This window comes from Pinus tabuliformis, chromosome 2_2, assembly GCF_031772625.1.
Source record: "Pinus tabuliformis cultivar Carrire ecotype Pingquan chromosome 2_2, CPIR1, whole genome shotgun sequence".
In the NCBI taxonomy this organism is placed as follows: Eukaryota; Viridiplantae; Streptophyta; class Pinopsida; order Pinales; family Pinaceae; genus Pinus; species Pinus tabuliformis.
The window spans coordinates 269,044,366-269,065,865 of NC_142300.1; the positions used below are offsets into that span (position 1 = coordinate 269,044,366).

General features: G+C 45.1%; 1 protein-coding gene and 1 pseudogene across 2 annotated transcripts in view; one reads left to right on the forward strand and one right to left on the reverse strand.

Annotated features, from left to right (window-relative positions):
• The window catches only part of LOC149192341 (uncharacterized), a 376,901-nt gene that overhangs the window by 327,493 nt on the left and 27,908 nt on the right, over positions 1 to 21,500 (reverse strand). For both annotated transcript variants that reach the window (XR_016254347.1, XM_089404553.1), the window contains exon 3: positions 6,947 to 7,262. Coding sequence is in view for 1 of the 2 variants with exons in the window: in XM_089404553.1 (XP_089260679.1) it covers positions 6,947 to 7,262 (316 nt within the window). In the remaining variant the exon portion in view is untranslated. The remainder of the gene's footprint in view (positions 1 to 6,946; positions 7,263 to 21,500) is intronic.
• LOC149192342 (tubby-like F-box protein 3 pseudogene) lies at positions 7,572 to 8,242 on the forward strand (annotated as a pseudogene).

Below are 21,500 nucleotides of genomic sequence, written 5' to 3' on the forward strand. Positions count from 1 at the left end.
CAGGAGAAGCGGAAGAAGAAAGATCTCTCCAAGATCAAGTGCTTCCACTGTGGGGAGATGGGTCATTATGCGACCCAGTGCCCAAGGAAGAAGAGTAAGGGAGAATCTTCCGAGACTAAGGCAGCGCCAGCACAGGCAGAGAAGGAAGTTTTGACAGACGATGATTGTGCCATGAGTGCACACATGCCACTTGAGCGGAAGTGGGGAGACATTGAGCTGTAGTCAAGCGGATTACAGGCAATGAGGGGCAAGATCCTTGAGGTACCCAGCCTCTTGGATTAGACCTTGCTACGAGAGCCTCGATAAGGAGTAGCAGGACTGGCTAAGTAGGTAGAGACGGATGCGGATGGAGCGGCAGAGAGAGCTACAGTGTAGGAGTCTTGAGACAACGTCAAGCTAGCAGGCTACAACAGTGCGAGAGGCACAGGAGTGTTGCACCAGTGCAAGAAGGCACAAAGAAGTGTGCAACAGTGTGAGATGCAGGGAGTTGTTGCAGCAGCACAGAGGTCAGAGAGGGAGCACATGTCAGCGGCAGAGGGAGATCCAGCATCAGAGGGTGTTTCTAGCCCAACAGGGAGGTCAGTTGGGAGATCAGTTACTTACTTCTCAGTAACTAAGCTGCAGTGCAGCAGTGGGCAGCACGATGCAGCATGATGAGAGGAGGTGTAGTGCGGATGTAGTGCTGGGAGAAAGGACCAGCAACAACACAGATGCAGAGGGAGCTATCATACAGATGCAGCAGTGACAGTAGCAGAACCATGGGCAGCAGTACAGGAGGCAGCAGTGCAGAGGATGTTGCGCAGGAAGGCCTAGCATTAGCACAAGTACCGATGTCGGATGCTCAGAGTAATACTCAGTGAGGAGTATTGCTAGAGCACAGTCCTCGCTAAGAGGGAGTGTTGATTTGGGGCAGCATCGAATGTGCTCCAGCCACAAAATTTGGTGGAGAGGTTGGGGCACATGAGATCTCTAATACCCAAAAAAGGTTTGGGTAGATTCCAAACAGATCAGGAGATATTAAAATAATTAATATTTTTAATGGAGTCCCTAAGTCTAAACTTAGGAAAAATAAAATATTAATGTGTATTAATGTGAATCTGTGTTAAAATGGTTCAAAAGACATGGATCAAGCCAGATCTAATCTTAGCCGTTGATTAGGGACTTAATCTCGGTCGTTGAGATGTCAACAAGAAAAGTATAAGAGGAGGCTTGAGGGTCACTTGGAGAATACACCAGAATGATCAGTCATTCTATTCTCTAGAGCGGGGTTTGCTAAGAGAGATAGAATCAGTGATTGGGAGAGCAGCTGAGGGGCATTGAGTACAGAGAAATAGAGAAGGTAGAGATTGTGTCGGGAGAGCAGCGCAGCAGCCAAGGAGAGTGATGCAGAGCCAGCAAGGGCTCACGCAGGGCCACGCAGAGGTAGCCAAGTGCTGCGCAGAGCACCAAAGAGGCCAGCGTGTCTAACGCAAAGGCCCAGAAAGATGACGCAGGGCCTCCTGGGGCTAACGCAGGGCCAATGTGAGACAGAGAGGGGCTGACGCAATCCAGGTTGGGTAGACGCTAGGGTTGCAAAGCAGTTTTGTGCTAAGGAGCTGCTGAAAGGATTTTCTGGGGTTCCAGCCAAGAGATTTCTCTCAAACTGTGAGGTATAACTACTAAGGAAATTCTCTGTTGGGTAGGCCAGTTTCCGCACCCAGATTGTACTCTGATATTGCTTAATAAGAAAACCCTCTGATAGCTGCACCTGTTTTCCCGCATTGGGTTTTTCTGGGGACATTGGTTCAAAAATAATGGTGTCATGTGGTGTGTTTGTTCTTGTTTCTTTTAGTTGTTGATCTGTAATATGTTGAGCATGCACTAGTGTTTATTTTCAGTATTTACTTTGCAAATAACTCGTTAAAGAAAAATAACAAGTAGGTAGGAATAAATCAGAAAAAGTGCAAGAAGGGTTTCTAAACTAAGTAAACTTAGAAACTTCAACATACTGCAGTAAATTGATTTGCATTACCTACTTGTGTTCTTCATAACAAGTTATTTTCAGAAATATTCGGAAAATATTAATGTAAATACACTGCAGCCTACACCGATATAAAAATCAAGTACTGAAAAATAAATGAGACAAACACACAAAGGACACACTTATTTTTGGACTAAACATCCTCGGAAAAACCCAATGCAGGAAAACCAATGCAGCAACTCTGAGGGTTTCCTATTATTAAGCAGAAGTTCTGAATACAAATGTCGGTTGCCCTCCTTGCAAACTAGTGACAGAGAAATACAATGGCAGAGAAACTAAGCGAGTTTTACCTCACTTCACCCGGCAGAGTCCAGTTGACTCAAAAGAAAAACTGGCTAACCCCAACTACAACTGCATTGCCCCTTCGTAGTAACTACATGGGCCTGCGTGGAGCTCTCTAAGGCTCTACATCAGCTCTTTTGCCCACTGCTTCAGCTTTCCTGACTATTCCAGCAGTTCCCGACAATTTCGGCTCTCTGCGTGGAAGGTAGCGTTCTTCCTCTGCGCTGGCCCTTCTGGCTCTACGTCAAGGCTACATGGGCCCAGACTGGCCCAACGTCAACTCTCTTGGCTACTGCGTTGTCTCCACAAGCTTCTCTCCGCCTCTCTGTCTGTATTCCTGAACTATCACTGCCCCTTAGCTACAAGATCTCCTCAAACGATTTCCCTCTTGAGAACTTCTCACCTCAGAAAATCGATTTCCTCAATCTGTCTGTGTCTTCTCCAATTGATCCCAAGCCTCCATTTATACTTTCCCTGTTGAGAAATTAATGGTCGTGATCTAATATCTAATCAACGGCTAAGATTAAATTAGACTTGATACTCGTCTCTTAAAAGCTTCTCACCCATATTTTCATTAATACCCATTAATATTTTAATTTTCCTCGGTTTAGACTTAGGAACCCCATTAAAAATATTAATTATTTTAATAAAATACAATCCGGGTGGAATTTCACCAAACGATTTCTAGGTCTTGGATATCTCATGTGTTCTAGCCCCTCCACAAAATTTCGGAGCTAGAGCACATCCGATGCTACCCAAAAATCAACACTCCCTCTTAGCGTGGAATGTGCTCTAGCAATACTTCCCAACAGAAGTATCACACTGATCCACAGCATCGATCCTCTCCACTGCTGATGCTCGGCTTGATGCCCTTCATCCACTGCGTTGCTACAACCTGTATTGTTTCCTATGACACTGCCACTTTCACTATTGTATATGTATTGCAGCTCCCTCTCAATATGCTGCATCATGTTGCCCATAGCACTGCCACTGCTAATTGTTGCACTGCAACTCAATTTTTGAGAAGTACGCAACTGAAAAGCCACCCAAAAGCTAACATGTTGGTCAGTCTGGATGCCCCTTGACGCTAAAGCTACCTCTGCTGCTAATCTGTGTTGACCCTCTAATGCTACTACGTCATTGTTGTATCTACTTTGTGCCTCCCACACTGCTGCAACACTCCATTGCGTTGCTTCAGACTTTAGCACACTAGCTCTACCACTGTTTCTCCATCATCCTTCGCAACAACTGACTCCCGTCATTCTGCTACTGTCATTAAGGGCTCCCGTAGCCGTATGTGATCCAAGAGTTTGGACACCTCAAGGATCCCGCCCTTATTGTAGTCCTCTTGACTACAGCTCAATATCACCCGACCTCTTCTCTAGAGGTGCATGAGCACTCGTGGTGTAATCATCACCGTCTTCTTTGTCAGCTTGCATTGGAGCAACCTTTGAGTCAAACTTCTTCCTTCTTCTTGACTCTGATCTCTTTCCTGCTGCTTCCCACCTTGGTCAACTGTCTGATCTCTTCCTGTTGAAGAACTGCCCACATCTCCTCCCAACTAGGAAGAGAAGCCCTACCCAAGATGCTATGGACAAAGGTTTCCCAGCCTTCAGTGATTGCATTTAGGGCAGTCCTGACCATATATTCAAGATCTGGTGTAGCCCCTACACAAGTTAGTTGGTCATGGATCCCTTGCAACCTGAGAAGGAAGGGATCGATTTCTTCTCCCTTCTGCATCTCAGACTGTCTCAGCTGACACTCAAGCAACATCTTCCGCTGGAAGTTCCCTCGTACAATGTGGTCAGGCCTCCCACATTTCCCTTGTTGTGTCTTTCTTAGCAATATGTGGGATCACATGATCCTTGACCCCGTCCAAGATCATGCACTTTGCTTTCGCCTGAGCCTCCTCATACTTCTTGAGAGGATTAGCATCAACCGGAACAACAACCATCCTCAAGGCAAAATCCTTGATGTGATTTTTATCTAAAACTGCCACGATCCTGGCCTTCCAGAGGATGAAGTTGGATGCTTCATCCAACCTATCATGATCCCTCAATCTGTTAACGGCCATCTCTGCTCAAATGAATGTCGAACTATTTCTCTTCTCCCTCTTTCGTTGTTGCCCCAGCAAAACTCAGATCTGGATTTCTTTGGTGCTAGAAATCCTCTAAGGAACAAGCTCCCTCTGAATTTCGATTTCCTTCACGGAAATCCTTCTATCAACCACTGTCGAAACACCCCTCTGATCTCTCTTTGGTGCTGCTCAGCACTAGATCTAGATTTCTTGGCAAGAAATCTTCTAAGGAACCTATTCCCTCTACTTTGTTTCTTCCCCACTAGGTATTGTTCTGCACCAACAGAATCAGCAACTCCAGATAAAATTTGCGCTGCACCTCTAGCCACGGCAACCAAGAAAACGAGACTCAACAGTCTCCACGTTGGCCCAGTAACCACTGCGCTGCCCTCTGCAGCAACAGCATCACCCAATCAGGCTGACGCGGGCTCTGCGTGAGCCTCCCTCGGTGACTGTGTCACCCCTCCTCTGCTCTCTTGGCCTGAAATTGCGTTGTCTCTCGGGACAGTTGTCTCCACACAAATTTTCCTCTGTCCTTTCATTGATGGCTTTAATCCTCCTTGATCTACAATCGCTCTGATACCATGTGAAAAATTTAATCGAACAAGTCAAAAATCCTACTGCAGTAAACTGATTTGCATTACCTACTTGTGTTCTTCATTTAACAAGTTATTTTCAGAAATATTCGGAAAATATTAATGTAAATACACTGCAGCCTACACCAATATACAGATCAAGTACTGAAAAATAAATGAGACAAACACACAAAGGACACACTTAATTTTGGACTAAACGTCCCCGAAAAGACCTAATGCGGGAAAACCGATGCAGCAGCTCTGAGGGTTTTCTATTATTAGGCAAAAGTTCTAAATACAAATGTTGGTTTCCCTCCCGGCAAGCCAATGATAGAGAAATACAATGGCGGAGAACCTCAGTGAGTTTTACCTCACTTCACCCGACAGAATCCGACTGATCTGGCAGCAAAACTGGCTAGCCCCGGCTACAACTGCGCTGCCCCTTCACACTAACTATGTGGGCCTGCATGGAGCTCTCTGAGGCTCTTTTGCCCACTGCTTCAGCTTTCCCGGCTGTTCCAGCAGTTCTATCTCTCTGCATGGAAGGCAGCTTTCTCCCTCTACGCTGGCCCTTCTGGCTCTGCGTCAAGGCTGCGTGGGCCCAAATTGGCCCAGTGTCAACTCTCCTGGCTACTGCAGTAACTGCACTGCCTCCACAAGCTTCTCTCCGCCTCTCTATCTGTATTCCCGAACTATCACTGCCCCTCAGCTGCAAGATCTCCCCAATCGATTTCCCTCCTGAGAACTTCTCACCTCAGAAAATCGATTTCCTCAATCTCTTTGTGTGTCTTCTCCAACTGACCCCAAGCCTCCATTTATACTTTTCTTGTTGAGAAATCAACGGTCGTGATCTAATATCTAATCAACGACTAAGATTAAATTAGATTTGATCCTCGTCTCTTAGAAGCTTCTCATCCATATTTTCATTAATACCCATTAATATTTTAATTAACTTAGGAACCCCATTAAAAATATTAATTACTTTAATAAAATACAATCCGGGTGGAATTTCACCAAACGTTTTCTGGGTCTTGGAGATTTCATGTGTTCTAGCCCCTCCACAAAATTTCAGAGCTAAAAGCACGTCCGATGCTACCCAAAAATCAACAAACAATATTGAGCAGGAGGTTTAGCCATGGTAGGACAAACAGGGAAAAGGTATAATGTTGACAGCTAAGTTGCTGAACTATTATCTAATTAAATAACTAAGTGGTGAGAATATTGTAAATAATTGTGCTTTTAGTTTGTGGGTCGCTTTAAGAAAAACTTATTGGCACTATTGAGTATAAGCCTGAATCTAAGCAGTCGTGATCATCCATAAACAGTTCAACAGATATAGCAAGCAAAATAGACAATGAAGGGTAGGTTAAGGGTTGATTTGGCACATTTTGTAGGAAAAATATGTCCTATTATGAGCTTTTCTTATGACAGGGTAAGCATTCTAGCCACAGGCATGTCTCTCCAATCTCCATTAGAACTATTCATGGCTTTGATTCTTGGATACTCATAGACTTGAATCAGAAACTGTAGGGACAGACAGAAGTATGTAAGGGGATCAATGTAATGCAAAAGTGTTAATGTAATCGACACACATCATTGCGCTCTGGGGATTTTCCAAATTGGTGATAGCCAACAGCAATAGTGAACAGGGGTCCTAATTTGCAGGTAAACCAGAGAGTACTATGCATCAAAGTTATCCTGATTAATGATAGAAAGGTTGAAACAGAATCTAATTTTTTGCTTTCTGCATTAGGAATTTTCCCAAACATAAATAAAGAAGCTACAGTGCACAATCACAACTAGAAAAATAATATGAATTTTGACATCCAGAGTAAATATAGATGGTTTATAGTAAATAGTTTTGTGCTTCCTGTTGCCTAGTCTCTTTGTTTGGCTACACAACTACTTTTACAAACAGATTTGTCTCTTCTAACAACAAAAATGAACACAATTGCCCTAGAACCATACATTTCATCTTAGTGAACTACTTACCCTTGTAAATTATTTGTTTCCTGTTGGGGGGACATAATGTCCATGCAAGCACTATTGGTTCCCAAAACAACCTCAGGAGTACTTGCAGCAGTCCCATCATGAGCAAAAAGTACTTTTACATCAGCACCATTAATAATTTCATTAAAATTGACAATGTATGTAACCCACGAATGCTCAACATCCTTGTATTCACCCCAGAATTCAGAGCTATGGCATTGATCACCATGTTTGATGTCTCCAACATAGTTAGGGTACACAACAAGAATCTTTCCCCACATTGAAGCAACTATTGTTGGCCCATTAGTAAGAAGGCATTCTGCAGATGCACCATGAGTCAAGTATTAGGAAACACAATATGCTTCACATGCATAAAACAAAACTGTTGTAATTTGTGGTTTCTGCAACAATTAAAACTGCTATATTGAATGAAGGCTAAACTACAGCATAAGAGATCAAGAAAAGTGCAAATGAGTTAAACGAATTCCCATTAAAAGAGAGCTTAAATCAGAAGATGCATTTATCTTGTATGGTGTTTTTATCTCAAGTTTGATTTTAGAGTAACTGGGAAGTAATAGGAAAGAATTTCCCAATGTCACTTTATCATAATTTACAAAGAACTGAGAACATGGCAAATGCCAGTTTATGTGAATTTAAGGTAAGATATCAAGATAGTTATTACAGTAACTCCTGCTACCATTTGAATCTACACAGGATTGGGGACTGTTGTAGCCAAGGGGGGTTTCTACAGGAGTCAGGCTAGTAGCTATAACGTTGCTCACATTGCCTATGAATTGGATGGTTTGAGTACAAGGGGTCCAAGGCGAATGCAAAGTACCATGCATTCTATCCCAGCATCAGCCATAGAAGTAGGAATGAACACTTCAACTGTTGAAAATCCATCAAGTACTCTAGTGGAGCCTCTAACATCTTTACATTACTTTCACTCCAAGTCAGTCTTTAGTGAAAGTAGTGCTTTTTCTGGGCCTCTCAATAGTGGGAACTTGAAAGATGATACATTGATCTTGAAGAACAAAGCCCCAAGGTGGCATGAGCAGCTTCAATGCTGGAGTTTGAATTTTCAAGGATGAGTGACAGTTGCATCTGTAAAGAAATTTCAGCTTGCTAGCTACTAAGCATGCACAATCCGTCTCTCAGAGTGACCAGGATAAGGTTATACTCCAGTTTCCAAAGGTTGGAAAGGATCTGTTCACTATGGATTACCAATATCCCTTCCCAGCTTTTCAGGCATTTTCCATCTGTCTTAGCAGTTTCGACACTGTGTTGGCTTGTGAATAGGGGGACTCTGATGCTGCTGGTTGATCACATTTGCTCACCAATATACCTCAAAAGAATCAGAGGGTCTCGAATGCTTAAAAGTACATATTGCAGATGGATCCACACTGCAATTAACTACAGGTATCGCACAGGTTGATGACATATAAGACCAAGCAAGTCCAGTGTTATCAACACCAGACTGGAACCAGTTGAACCAGCCAGTCTTGCTGCTTTCAGGCCCTAACAGGTCCAGCCAGTGGCACAGAACTCACTGAACCGGCCAGTTCCATAAAATACAACTAAGGACCCTCAAAATGCAGTTCTTAAAAAACAAAAATTTATCAGTGGGCAGCTTAATATTCAACCCTAGGGGCCCTAATAATGCTATGAAATTAATGGTAATGTTAAAAAAGTAAAAGTGGCACTCTCATTTATCTTTCATTTTCATACGTAATGTTAAAAAAGTTTGAGTGATAAAGGAGAGTCCCACATTTACTTTTTTAACATTAGGTATGAAAATGAAAGATAAAGGAGAGTGCCACTTTTACATTTTTTGTTAAATTTTCTTAGAGCGACATTGTTCTTTGCTATGATAGTTGCATTTCATCATTAATACATTAAGTTCACCCCATATCATCATTGCATTATTCAGATCTACATCATTATACATCAGCATATGCAATTACATAGAAAGAAACAAAATCATCAATGCAGCGGAACATAAAAGGAATAGTAGAAGAAAGCATGCACACACATAGAGACAGCAGGATTGCTCTGAGACCAGAGCAAAACCCACTATGGGGTAAAACCTTGTAAATCTTCTTTTTCTTAGATTGTCATCAAATGATGAAGCAAAAGACAGTACAACGATCCATAACTTTATCTATGCAGCAAAACAATAATGATATCTATGAAATAGATCTAATCATGCTAAGAATCAGAACCCTCACACTGATGGCTATAATGTGTTGTCACAACCTGATGTCAACTGTTGAATACTACTGTCACTACACCGAACACTGTTGAGCACTGTTGTCAGTGCCAATGAGCCCAATACATATGTTTGCAGTGGAAACTAACAAATCAGATCTACAGATCTGTATAACAGTAGAGAGAAACCCAGATCTACCAAATCACTAAAGTCAACTGAATCCAAGATGTCAAATCTTAGATCTAAACTCTGGTCGCCCTCATCACGACTGTCTATGTGCGACCAAAACTCCTTGGTCGCTCTATTGGTCACTGTATGCGAATGACTGTAACTGCAGGGTTGCTCTCAGGAGGACTTGATGTGAGCGATTGTGGCACTATACTGCTAAAACCCAAAGTTGCACTCTTGCCGAGTTGTGCGAGCAACTGACAAACTAAAGTCACACCCTTGCCAAGTTGTGCGAGTGACTGAGATGACAGGGTCACTCCCAGGGCTACCTTGTGTGAGGGACCGGGGACCGAAACCTTCTGATCTGCCTCTGAACCCAGAGTCGCTCTCATCGAACTGTTTTCGAGCGACCAAAGAACCAGAGTCGCTCTCTTGCCCACTCTGTGCCTGCGACGGAGGATGAAAAACTTATGTTTTGTGCTAGCGACCAAGGACGAAAAACTTATGTTTTGTGCCAGCGACCAAGATCCGAGAAACCCTAACCTAGAACGAACATTTTTCCTGTAATTTTGGACCCTATGCGAACTCTTGCCAATGAACCTGTGCAAGCCAAAACAAAATGGAAGAATAGAAACATGTCTTGATCAAGTGTGAATGAGCTTCAGGCCGCTTCCTTTTATAGGCTTTCCTGAGGGGTCACTTGGGGTTACGACTAACCCAAGCAGTTACTCGTGGTTAGGGCCGACCCATTCCATAATACATGTATGAATAACATAATTCATAACTCAACTTCCACTTAACCAAATTGGGTGATCTTTAGGTTGATTTTGGTTCTCTCAAAAAGAGGAATCTAATGCAATCTTTACCTCAGTCATTTGAGCTGTCCAAGGTGGAATTTTATAGCAGTCGCAAAAATTAACACTCCCTCTCAACTAGGGAGAATTCTACCTGCCAATATTTGTCCATCGAACAATATGCCTTTCTGGAATCTTTGAGTGTCATCACGTATCAACACGGATCATCTATGTCATGCAGTAATTGTGCCATGTCCATCTCAAGTGTCTCATCATCACAAATCATCATTGTACATCTCAATCTATCCTTTGCTTATTCTTGCTTATCACTTGATTGTTCATGCTTGTATGCTGAACATTCTCGGATCTTGAAGAAGAAGAAATTGTTATTGGAGGGGAGCTCAAGCTACCACCCTTTATCCATCAGGATGCTATCTGGAATCTCTCCTAGCAGACTACTACCTAGAATATCATCACCAATCGTCATAGAAGCACATATCATCAAGGAGCACATCTCCACCTGGAACCACATCAAGGAGCAATAGATTCCACCCATATTGAGCAACGGGATAACTCATCACATAGGGGAGTACACCCTTGACCTTGGAATTTCATCGAGGAGCTTACCCTCAACCCGAAATCATATCGGGTTATCTCAACCCATCCTATTGCCTACTAATCTTCCCATCGATGACCCAGAATAGTCATGTGGTAAAACAACTGCATCATAATCGACTCGGGTTGTACACCCTAAGGACACTCTCAACTTGTTGGCCAAAACGAGGAGCAGTATTCCCATCCAGCTGGCCTGCTTGAGGGTATGATACCAACTAGGTATACTATGCAAAGACCAAGAGGGGAGCAGCATTCTTCTACCCTGGGAAACAGATAGGGTAACGTGCTATTCTCCAGAGTTCCCTCAACCCCAGGAGCCCTCTATTTCAATTCCTCACCCTAGGAGCTCAAGCAGGGTAGGAAGAGTTTGCTCAGTGTCCTCAATCAGCACTACTCTCATCATCAGCTTGTCTCAATAGCAGTTGTTTCCTATTCATACAGAACATCAAATCAAATATCATGTCAGATCATATATAATCATATGAATCACAAAAGGATACCATAATCATCCTCCCTCTCAAGGAGGTGCCAACCACAAGCCTGAGCTTGTTTCGAACAACTGCATTGTCTCAATATATGAGAGTATCTCGGTCCCAACTATAAATATGGGACTTACTGCCAATCAGATCATCACAATGTATCCATGTCATATCCATATCATGCTCAAATAGCTCTCTAAGGAGCTTCTGTATCCTGCCTCACAGCTAGCCATGCTAGCAACATCATGATCAACCTTGGTCATGCTATGGACCTCTCATCCAAGATATCATGGCAGATCACATACTAAAGCAGCATACAGATGTGCTTATCAATAGTAATCAGAAACATCAACAATACATCTATGCAGATACATATCATAGGAGAAATATCTCATTCTCAAAATAGAACACCTCATGCAGATATTTCAAAGCATGCTCGGTGGCAACTCTATGTAAGTGAAGCAACTCACTCATGAATTTATTCAGGTTCTATGCACATCATACATATACAGATGGATGTTCAAAACAGAACATCAATGCTTCAACCATCAAATGCCATGTCAAGTTCAACAACATCTTGAACTTCAAATCGGAGTATCCAAGGATTTGCAATTTTCATTATTCAAAAACATTTTCCAATAGCTTTGCAACATGGAACTTCTTTCCCAAATACCAGATTCATCGTGCCATGATACATTATTTCGAGCTTCATAAACCATCTCCCTCTGATTTAGATCATCAGAGACTCATCACCTATCACAAGTAGATCATCAGGATATAAAACAAAAACCATAATCAATATCAAAGCCATACCTTGGAACTCATCATCCTGACTTCATCAGATAACTATCAAATCTAGACATATCTGGATTGCAATGCTCTAAGCATAATGCCTTGCTAAGCCAACATAATCATCCTTACATAACTCAATGTTGTACCATCAACAACAAAATCAACTCATCAGAGTTTAGAAGCCAAATCACGACCATTATCAAAGTCATCGTTATCATAGTATTAATACTTTCAACCAGGAGACAAGTGGACTCATATCAAATCATGACTTCATCATACTAGTAAGTCATGCATTATCAATCTGAACTTGATTAAGTCATTCTCATAATCATAATACAAGTCATCTGTAAAGTTCTTATGTAGGAATATGAGTCATATTTAAACAAATAAACAGTGCAACAGCATAAAATTAAAAACATGCATTATACATCCATGAAAACATTGTAAATCTGGAACTGCTGAGCCATATATTATAAAATTTGAGAGCATAGGTACAATATAAAATGGAGTGGTGTACCTAGGCTTGTCTCAAGGACAAGTTTGACAAAACCCAGGTGATGGAATAGCTGAGCTAAAGGCTGCCCAGTTGCTGCACCACTATGCACTTCGTTGTCCCAGTAAAAGTTTAAACCGCTGCCCTATTGAACTTCGACCTGTTGGAATGTACCCAAAAACTGCCCATAAATTTATATCCTTTCAGCCTTGGACTCCTTGGACAAAACCCAGAAAAACCCAGAAGGGAATTTCTCTGGTTTTGACTATGGAATTTCGGCCTCCTTGGAGCTCCTCCATAGTTATTGTTGTCAAATTCAACTTGCAGGAAATAGCATGCAAATCCCTCTGAAAACACCCCTAGAATGTTGGGTTCACCTGTGCTAACTGATTCCTTGTTTCCCGGATGACTGCTCTCTCAAGCACCACGAATTTGCTGCCAAAGGCTTTTGCGCAATCCCTCTACCCAGAAAATCGTATTGTTGCAATACCTGTCGAGTTGGCTGTAAAACCCAGCAAAAATGTCCACAACCAACAGCCTTTCCAGCTCCCGGAACTCCCAACAAGCTATGGACCTCCTTGCTGGCTCAATCTCCTTTTGCATATTTCTGGCTGCCCAGGAAATACGCAGTCTCCTTCTCTACGTGGTTGGATGAAGTGTATGACTATGCTGGAACCTCCGAAATCCCTGTGGAACAGCGTCCCTAGGGCGGGCACGAATGCTCCACCGAAATAAAGGTTGAATATCCCACTTGGAATATTCGTGGCTAAACAACCAGTAAACTCACTAAGCAGCAAAGCGTGCAAAGATGAGTTTGTTTGTAAAATGATCAAGATGCTCCAAAATAAGAGCTCCTTCCTCTTTTATCACCTTGGACCCCCTTAGCCTCATGTGGGCCCCTCCTTCCACTAATTTGATTCCCTCCAAGCTCATGCAAAAGCCAAGTTCGAATTATTCATGTGGGCGGCCCCCACATTCCACTAGCCACGAGAAATAAAGTCGAATGCCCTACAGTTCCTAAGTTCTGCGTGTGGGGCCCTCCTTCTAAGCCAAAAATGATGCCAAAAATGTGGTGTTGCACCCTATGACTAATACATTTGAGAAGGGACATGACAGTCCTCCCCTCCCAAATGTTGATTGCCCTCAAGCAACCCCAAAGTTGGCTGCTCCAGTGTGTGCTCACCTTCCCAGGTGGCATCCCCATCCGGCAAGTCCTTCCAGCGTACCAAGAACTCCCTGATGGTCCTGCTCCTTAGTTTCCTCTGCCTGCTCTCCAAAATGGCCTCTAGTTCCAACACCAAATGGCCCTCATCATCCAACAGGGTAGATCTGTCGCTACTGTCACCTGTTGTCCCAACACCTTCTTCAGGCATGAGAAATGAAATACGTCATGGATTCTACTCCCCGGAGGCAACTCTAGCTCATAAGCCACATCTCCAACCTGCCTAGTCTCCCAGTAGGGACCATAGAAGCGTGGTTGTAGCTTCTCGACCCCTTCTGTTTCAGCGTAGACTGTCCGTAAGGCTGCAATCGGAGGTATAATAAGTCCCCCTCCTCAAAATGCCTCTCTATCCTGTGCCGATCTGCACACAGTTTTTGCTGATTTTGGGTTGTTGCTAAATTATTCTTGAGAGCCTTGAGGATATCTTGGCTCTCTTGGACCCAGTCTTTGGCCTTTGGTGCCCGGCTGTCTCCAAAAACAATATCAGCAAAAGTTAGTGCATCATATCCATAGAGGGCACAGAAAGGAGTCATACCGATAGACATGTGGTGCGTGGTGTTGTAGCAGAACTCGCCCAAGTGCAACCACCGAATCCATGTCCTTTGCTGATTCCTCACGTACCCCTCCAACCACTGGTTGACCCTCTCCGTCTGGTCATCCGTCTGAGAGTGATAACTAGTGCTAGGAGTGAGCTCTGTCCCAACCAACTTGAAGAGCTTCTGCCAAAATCCACCCATGAATCTACTATCTCTGTCACTCACAATGTTCTTGGGGAACCCATGTAGCCTGAACACCTCCCAAAAGAACAACTCGGCAATCTGTGCAGACGTGTACCTAGTGGGGATGGCGAAGAAGTGGGCAAATTTGGTCAACCTGTCGACCACTACATATATGCAATCCTTCCCCTATACCATGGGGAGCCCAGTGATGAAATCCATAGAAATACTTTCCAATTTCCCCTCCGGAATGGGAAGTGGTTGTAGTAGCCCTGCAGGGTGAGTTTGCTCCCCCTTGTTCTGCTAGAAGGCCTCACACTCCCGAACGTGTTGCAGCACGTCCTCCTTGAGGCCTTTCCACATGACCCTCTCCCGAACAGCCATGTAAGTCTTTCGGAACCCCAAGAGTCCTGATAGTGGTGAATCGTGAGCTGCCTGGAGCACCCTCTCCCTCAACTGCAGGTTGGGCACCAAGTAAATGAGCGCCTTGTAATAGATGACCTCATCCATCACACAGTAACACTCATCTGCATGTGTTCCCTCCAGCACCTCACATGCCCTCCTGTCCTTGGAGTACTCCACCAACAGCTGAGCCTTCCAATCATGTCAGATGCTCATGAGAGATAACTTTCCTGGATAGAGCATCGGCCACCACATTGTGCTTGCCTAGCACATACTCAATGTCAAAATCATAGGCCTGCACCTTGCTAACCCATCTTTGTTACCTGTCATTGAGGCCCTGCTGCCCCTAAAATGTCGAAGACTGTTGTGATCAGTCTTCACTCGGAACCAGTTTCCCACCAAGTACTGGCGGGACTTGGCCAATGCATGCATAATGGCCAGCATCTCCTTGTCATATATGGAATACAACAGCTCATGCGTTATGAGCTTCTGACTCTCAAAAGTTGTGGGATGCCCCTCCTGTGACAATACGACTCCAACTCCTACCCTAGATGCATCACATTCCACCGTGAATGGTTGGGAAAATTCTGGGAGTTCCAGAACAGGGCAACTACTCATCACCTCCTTGAGGCAATCAAAGGCAGCATGTGCTCCATCAATCCATGCAAAGGCCCCTTTCTTGGTCAAGTCGGTCAAAGGCACTGCCCACTGTGAGAATCCTTTGACAAACTTTCTGTAGTAAGTGCAAATGCCCAAGAAGCCTCTCAGCGTAGTCACATCTCGAGGTACTGGCCAATCCCGAATGGCTCGAATCTTCTCCTCATGAAGCTTCACCCCATCTGCTCCAATGATGTGCCCAAGATAAAGCATCTTTGTCAATCCAAACTCGCACTTGGAGAGCTTGGCATAAAACTGCCGCTCATCCAGAATGCGCAATACCTCCTCCAAGTGTTGGAGGTGCTCCTCCCACGTCCGACTATATATCAAGATGTCGTCGAAGAACACTAACACAAACCTCCTCAGCTGTCCCCAAAAGATATGGTTCATGCAAGACTGGAATGTGGCTGGAGCGTTGGTCAGCCCAAATGGCATGACCAGAAACTCAAAGTGCCCATGGTGGCACCAGAACGCTGTCTTTGGGATGTCTTGATCCCGTACTCTGATCTGGTGGTACCCTGAACGCAGATCAATCTTAGAGAAGTACTTGGCTCCTCTAAGCTCATCCATCAACTCATCAATGCGGGGAATGGGGTATCGGTTCTTAAGAGTCTTCTAGTTAAGGGTTCGGTAGTCGATACACGTCCGGAGGGTTCCATCTTTCTTCTTCACCAGCACTACGGAAGAAGCGAAAGGACTAGAACTTGGACTGATATGGCCCAACGCCATCAACTCCCGGATGGCCTTCTCTATCTCATCCTTATAGGCTTTGGGGTGCCTGTAAGGAGTAGTGATAACTGCCTACATACCCGGCTCCAGCTCAATGGTGTGCTCAAACCCTCTATCTGGTGGCTACCCTAGTGGAATGTCCCCAAACACTACCGCATATCTCTCCAGTAAAGCATGTATGTCTGCTGGTGGTGGTTACACCTGTCCCCCAACCTCTGATATCCTCAACTCAACTGCCGATGCAATGTCCCCATGTCGGAGATCTACCTCCATCCTGTGGGCCGAAACTGTTTGAGGCGGATAAGACTGCATGCCTCTCAATACCACCAGAGTGTCATCTGGCCCCATGAACTCCATCTCAGGTTTCCTCCAATCTGTCGTGACTCACCCAAGGGAATACAGCCACTGGACACCCATCACCACGTTGGTGTTTGGCACATTGACCACAAAGAAGTGGTCTGCCATCAAGTAGTTTCCCATAACTACTGTCAAGGAGGGTACGTATCTGGTACACTAGATGGTACGATCACCTGGTACTAGGACTGAGAACCCCTCAAACTCGGTTGTGCTGAGGCCCCTCCTCTGGACCAATTGTGCATCTATGAAATTGTGGGTAGCCCCACTATCCACCAACACCGACACCCTCTGTCCCTGTACCATACCTCTGATCCTGAGTGTTAAAAACTCAGGAATCCCGCATAAAGAAGCAAGGACTCCTCCTGATGTGGCAAGAGATGCCCCTCCCTGTGGAGGTGGTGGTGGTGGCCCTCTATCCGCCAAACTCTCTCCATCTGTCTCATCACAATCCTGTTCCACCTCATCCTCCTGGTCACTGTCAGAAAAGACCTCAATGTAATGTGCTCTACCTGCAGTGCACATATGGCCAGGGGCCCAGGGCTCTCTGCATGTGAAGCACAGCTTCCTCCTCCGAAGGTCCTTCCATGTCTCCTCATCTAACTGCCTCCTCCCCTGTGTGGTCCTCGGTGGTGGGGGTCTAATCTCATGTCCCTTCTGTGGAAAAGGGGTCCGTGCAGGAAATGGCGCTCTGGTCTTGGGGATGCCCCCTTGTAAATCTTTGGCGCACACAATCGCTTCCTGCAGTGTGGAGGCTCTATGTGACTTCAACAGTCCACGCAGGGGCTCAAGCAAGCCCTCAATGAAGGTGTATACCCTCCTTGCCTCGGACAGATTCGGGACCATCACTGGCACACGCAGAAAGTCTGAGAAGTACTACTCTGGGTTGCTTGTTTGGCGCAGTTGTGTCAGTTCCCTGAAAGATGCCTCCGGATCCCTCTGATCAAATCGCTCCACCACCTTCCGGGTCCTCATAAGAAACTATCTGGGCATGCCCCAAAGTGGTCAGGTCGTGAAACCACCAGTCATGGGCTTCCCCTCCAAGTGTCGCGCTGCCATCTTAATGGCTTCCTGCTCCGTCATCCGATTGAGTTGAAAGTATGTGTCCATCTTTTCAACCCAAGCCCTGGCTATGCACTTGGCAGTGCCATCAAATGTAGGGAAATACATCCTCCCTATAGTTCTCTGCAGCTCATAGTTTTGGGTCCCTTGTCCTCTGTACCCCTTGTTCCTCTCACTCTGCTTGAGCTTGTAGTAATCTTTGAAGGAGAGGGCTTCTTTGAAATCTTCGTCCATCGCCTGCCACTCTCTAAAGTAATCCCCCATCTGAGGGGTGTCTTCCTCCCTTGCTAGTTCGATTTGTGCCACTGGCACGAAAGAGGGTAGTGTAGCCCTAGTTGGCACACTAACTGAAGGGCGATGCGCTGCTCGTGAGAGGTGATAGAAAGGCTGAGAGGCCCCGGAAGTTTCTCCACATAAAAACCCTCTAGGTGTGGCCCCGTCTCTGTTTGTGACTTGATCTCCTCTAGCATGTCTTTCTGCCCCTTAGCCAAGTCACTCAAGTCCCTCTAGAGGCTATCGAAATCCATCTCCTCCATGCTCTTGGGCTCTGCCATTTCCTCCTCTCCGGCCATTGCTTTCCCTCTTTCCTCCGTATCTGGCGTAATTTCTAACTCCCTCTCTTTGCTCCTGTACCTCTGCCTCCGGTACCTGATGTTCTGCTGGTCTTCTCCTCTCATAGGAAACAAACCCCACAGTTGAGCCAAGAACTAGGCTCTGATACCACTGTAAAGTTCCTATTTAGGAATATGAGTGATATTTAAACAAATAAACAGTGCAACAGCATAAAATAAAAAACATGCATTATACATCCATGAAAACACTGTAAATTTGAAACTGTTGAGCCATATATTATAAAATATGAGAGCATAGGTACAATATAAAATGGAGTGGTGCACCTGGGCTTGTCTCAAGGACAAGCTTGACAAAACCCAGGTGATGGAATAGCTGAGTTGAAGGCTGCCCAGTTGTTGCACCACTCTGCACTGCGTTGTCCCAGTAAAACATCTGCCCTACTGAACTTCGACCTGCTGGAATGTGCCCAAAAACTACCCAGAAATTTATATCCTTTCAGCCTCGGACTCCTTGGACAAAACCCAGAAAAACCCAGAAGGGAAATTCTCTAGTTTTGACATTGGAATTTCAGCCTCCTTGAAGCACCTCCCCATCTGCTGCTGCCAAATTCGACTTGCAGGAAATAGCCTTCAAATCCCTCTGAAAACACCCCTAGAATGTTAGGTTCACCTGTGCTAACTGACTCCTTGCTTCCCGGATGATTCTTGGCCTATATCACTGCTCTCTCAAGCACCACGAATTTGCTGCCAGAGGCCTCTACACAATCACTCTGCCCAAAAAAACGTACTGCTGCAATACCTGTCGAGCTGGCTGTAAAACCCAACAAAAATGTCCACAACCAACATCCTTTCCAGCTCCCGGAACTCCCAGCAAGCTATGGACCTCCTTGCTGGCTCAATCTCCTTCTGCGTATTGCTGGTTGCCCACGAAATACGCAGTCTCCTTCTCTGCGTGGCTGGATAAAGTGTATGACTATGCTAGAACCTCTGAAATCCCTATGGAACAACCTCCCTAGGGCAGGCACGGATGGTCCCCCGAAGTAGATGTTGATTTGGGGTAGCATCGGATGTGCTCTAGCCACGAAAATTGGTGAAGAGGCTAAGGCACATGAGATCTCCAATACCTAGAAAGGGTTTGGGCAGATTCTAAACAGTTTGGGAGATATTAAAATAATTAATATTTTTAATGAAGTCCCTAAGTCTAAACTTTGGGAAATTAAAATCTTAATGTGAATTAATATAAAACTGTGTTAGAATGGTCCAAAAGTCATGGATCAAACCAGATCTAATCTTAGCCGTTGATTACGAACTTAATCTCGACTGTTGATTTGTTAACGAGAAAAGTATAAGAGGAGGCTTGAGGGTCACTTGGAGAACACACCAAGAGATCAAGATTTCGACTTTCTGGGGCCGGGTTTGCTGAGAAAGTTGAGAAAGTGATCAGGAGTTGCAGCTGAGGGGCAGTGAATACAGAAGCAGAGAGGTTGAGATAGTGCCGGGAGGATCAGCACAGCAGCTGGGGAAGCTGACGCAGAGGGCAGAAGTCAAAACTGTCGGGAACAGCCGGAACTGTCGGGAACTGCAGGAACAGCTGGGGAAGCTAATGCAAAGGCCAGAAGCCGGAACTGTCACGAACAGCCGGAACTGCCGAGAATTGTCGGAACAACCGGGAAAGCTGACGCAGAGGCCAGAAGTCGAACTGACGGGAACTGTCGAAACAGCCGGGAAAGCTGATGCAAAGAGCAGAAGCCGGAACTACCGAGAACAGCCGGAACTATCGGGAATTTCCGGAACAATCGGGAAAGCTGACGCAGATGGCAGAAGCCAGAACTACCAAGATTTTTCTCTGTTGGGTGAGCCGGATTTGGCACCCAAATTGTATTCTGAAACTGCTTAATAAATCAAACCCTCAGATGGCTGCACCGGTTTTCCCGCATTGGGTTTTTCCAAGGACATTAGTTCAAAAATAACGGTGTCATTTGTATGCTTGTTTCTGTTTCCTTCAGTTGATGATTTGTAATGTGTTGAGCATGTACTTGTGTTTATTTTCAGTATTTACATGGTAAATAACTTGCTAATTAATCAGAACAAGTAGGAAGGAATAAATCAGAAAGTACATGGAGGGTTTCTAACTATTAGACTTAGAAACTTCAACATGGTATCAGAGGGTGGTTGCAGATCACAGGAGAACTGAGGACATCAATAGAGCAGAGCAGCAGCAACAGAAAACAGTTGTCCCAAGTGACAGAAGTTGTTCCTAGCAACAAAGCAGCAAGGGAGGGGTGATACAGTGCCTGCGTCATCAAGTTCGAGCCAAGAAGAGGCTACGCAGAGGCTGAGGGAGGCAAAGACAGGCTCACGCAGAGCCACGCAAAGGCCAGGGGGATGACGCAGTTGGCTAAGGAAGCTACTTTGCCAGTGTCGGGATTGCGCAAAGGCTAGGAGCTCTCACCTTCAGGTTGCTAGGGTCTAGGAGGCTGTGGGTAAGTTGCAGAGTGGAGCTGGTGGGGTACTGTAGTCAGAGAAGTACCTAACATGGCAAGGCCAAGGAGGAGGGAGTTGCTACCGAGGGTTTCTAGCTAAGAAATTCGGATCAATGGTGCAGCAGCACAAACGATCAGAGTAAGGGGCATCTCGACATCAGCAGAAGGGTTTCCAGGAGGGAAATCGAGGCTCAAAGGGAGTCACATCGAAAACTTCCAAGAGGGAAGTAGAAGAGCAGCGAAATGGCACTACAAGGAGTAAGAGACCAGGACAGACTGGACGGAGGCTCAAACTTCATAGTCTGGAAGGCCAAAATCTTATCCGTACTTGATAGAAATCGTTTCAAGCACTTCGCCTTGAAGACGATAGTGGTCCCAGTTGACCCAGCGGACAATGACAGGCATAAGGAAGCAATGGCGAGGGCCAAGAGTATCATTCTTGACGGGGTCAAGGATCATATAATACCACATATTGCCGAGAAAAATACGACACGGGAGATGTGGGATGTCCTGACCAAGTTGTATCAGCATACTTCCGTGCAGAGGAAGATGCTCCTAGAAAATCAGTTGCAGTCATACCAGATGCAGAAGGGAGAACAGATCGACACCTTCCTCAGTCGATTGAAGGAGATCCGAGATCAGCGGACTTCCATAGGGGCCACACCAGATCCAGAGTTGATAGTGAGAACGGCCCTAAATGCAATCTCAGAAGACTAGGAGGTGTTTGTCCAAAGCAAATTGGGCAGGGCAACCCTTCCAGATTGGGAGGAAATGTGGGCGGCTCTTCGCCAAGAAGAGATCAGGAGGGTG